Source organism: Sinocyclocheilus grahami, unplaced genomic scaffold, assembly GCF_001515645.1.
Source record: "Sinocyclocheilus grahami isolate Dianchi unplaced genomic scaffold, SAMN03320097.WGS_v1.1 scaffold6723.1, whole genome shotgun sequence".
NCBI lineage: Eukaryota > Metazoa > Chordata > Actinopteri > Cypriniformes > Cyprinidae > Sinocyclocheilus > Sinocyclocheilus grahami.
This window is the reverse complement of record NW_015511023.1, coordinates 10123-10959: the sequence shown is the minus strand read 5'-3', so window position 1 is coordinate 10959 and position 837 is coordinate 10123. Positions and strand designations below refer to the sequence as shown.

At 26.6% G+C, this 837-nt stretch overlaps 1 protein-coding gene across 1 annotated transcript in view; it reads left to right on the top strand.

The window, feature by feature from the left end:
* The first annotated feature begins 6 nt into the window (after window positions 1-6).
* The window catches only part of LOC107577642 (pleckstrin homology-like domain family B member 1), a 9025-nt gene continuing 8194 nt past the window's right edge, over window positions 7-837 (top strand). The window contains exon 1 of the mRNA XM_016263695.1: window positions 7-37. Coding sequence (XP_016119181.1) covers window positions 11-37 — 27 coding nt within the window. The 5' untranslated portion in view covers window positions 7-10. The remainder of the gene's footprint in view (window positions 38-837) is intronic.

The following is an 837-nucleotide window of genomic DNA, read 5'->3' as shown; positions in this document are numbered from 1 at the left end:
AGAGGAAAGGATGCGTGAGCAGGAAATGGAGAGGCTGGTATGTCTGAGCATGTGTATATTTACAGTATTTGTCAAAGGTTTGGACACACTTACTCATTAAGTACTAGTTTTACTATCAAACTATGAAATAACAAAATGGAGGTAAAATACCATTTAAAAGTGTGGGGTCAGGAATTTTATTAAAAATAAATTAATACATTGATTTAGCAAGAATGCATTTAATTTATCAAATGTGACAGTGAATTTATAATGCTACAAAAGATTTCTATTTAAAATAAATGATGTTCTTTTGAACTTCCCATTCATCACAGAATCCTAAAAAAAATGCATTATGGTTTACATAAAAATATTAATACTAAAGTAATGACTTCTGAAAATTCCGCTTCGCCATCACAGGAATGAATTACATTTAAAAATTATATTAAAATGGATTTAAAAGTTATATAAAATTGTAATAATACTTGACAATAACACTGTTTTACTTTATTTTGATCAATTAATGCAGGTTATTCCATGTTAAATCAAAATTATATTTTGCCATTTTATTTTAAGGTTTTTACTTTTTTTCTGTTAAAACTCATTTAAATCTTAGTTTTGTAAATTTCTCTTCAAAACAAATTTAAATCATTTAAGCAAAATGCTTTAGATCAAAAGGTTTTCAAGATCATGAGACATAAATTGAGTCATAAATTGAGTCAACTCTTAACTAGTTTTCAATAAGAATAATTTGATCCAGATGCCCAAATGCTGTTGTGGGATATGCTGAAGTGTTTTTTCACTTTTCTAATTAAATCTAAATATGAGTTCTGGCACTAATAAAGTCATAGTTTGTCTAAG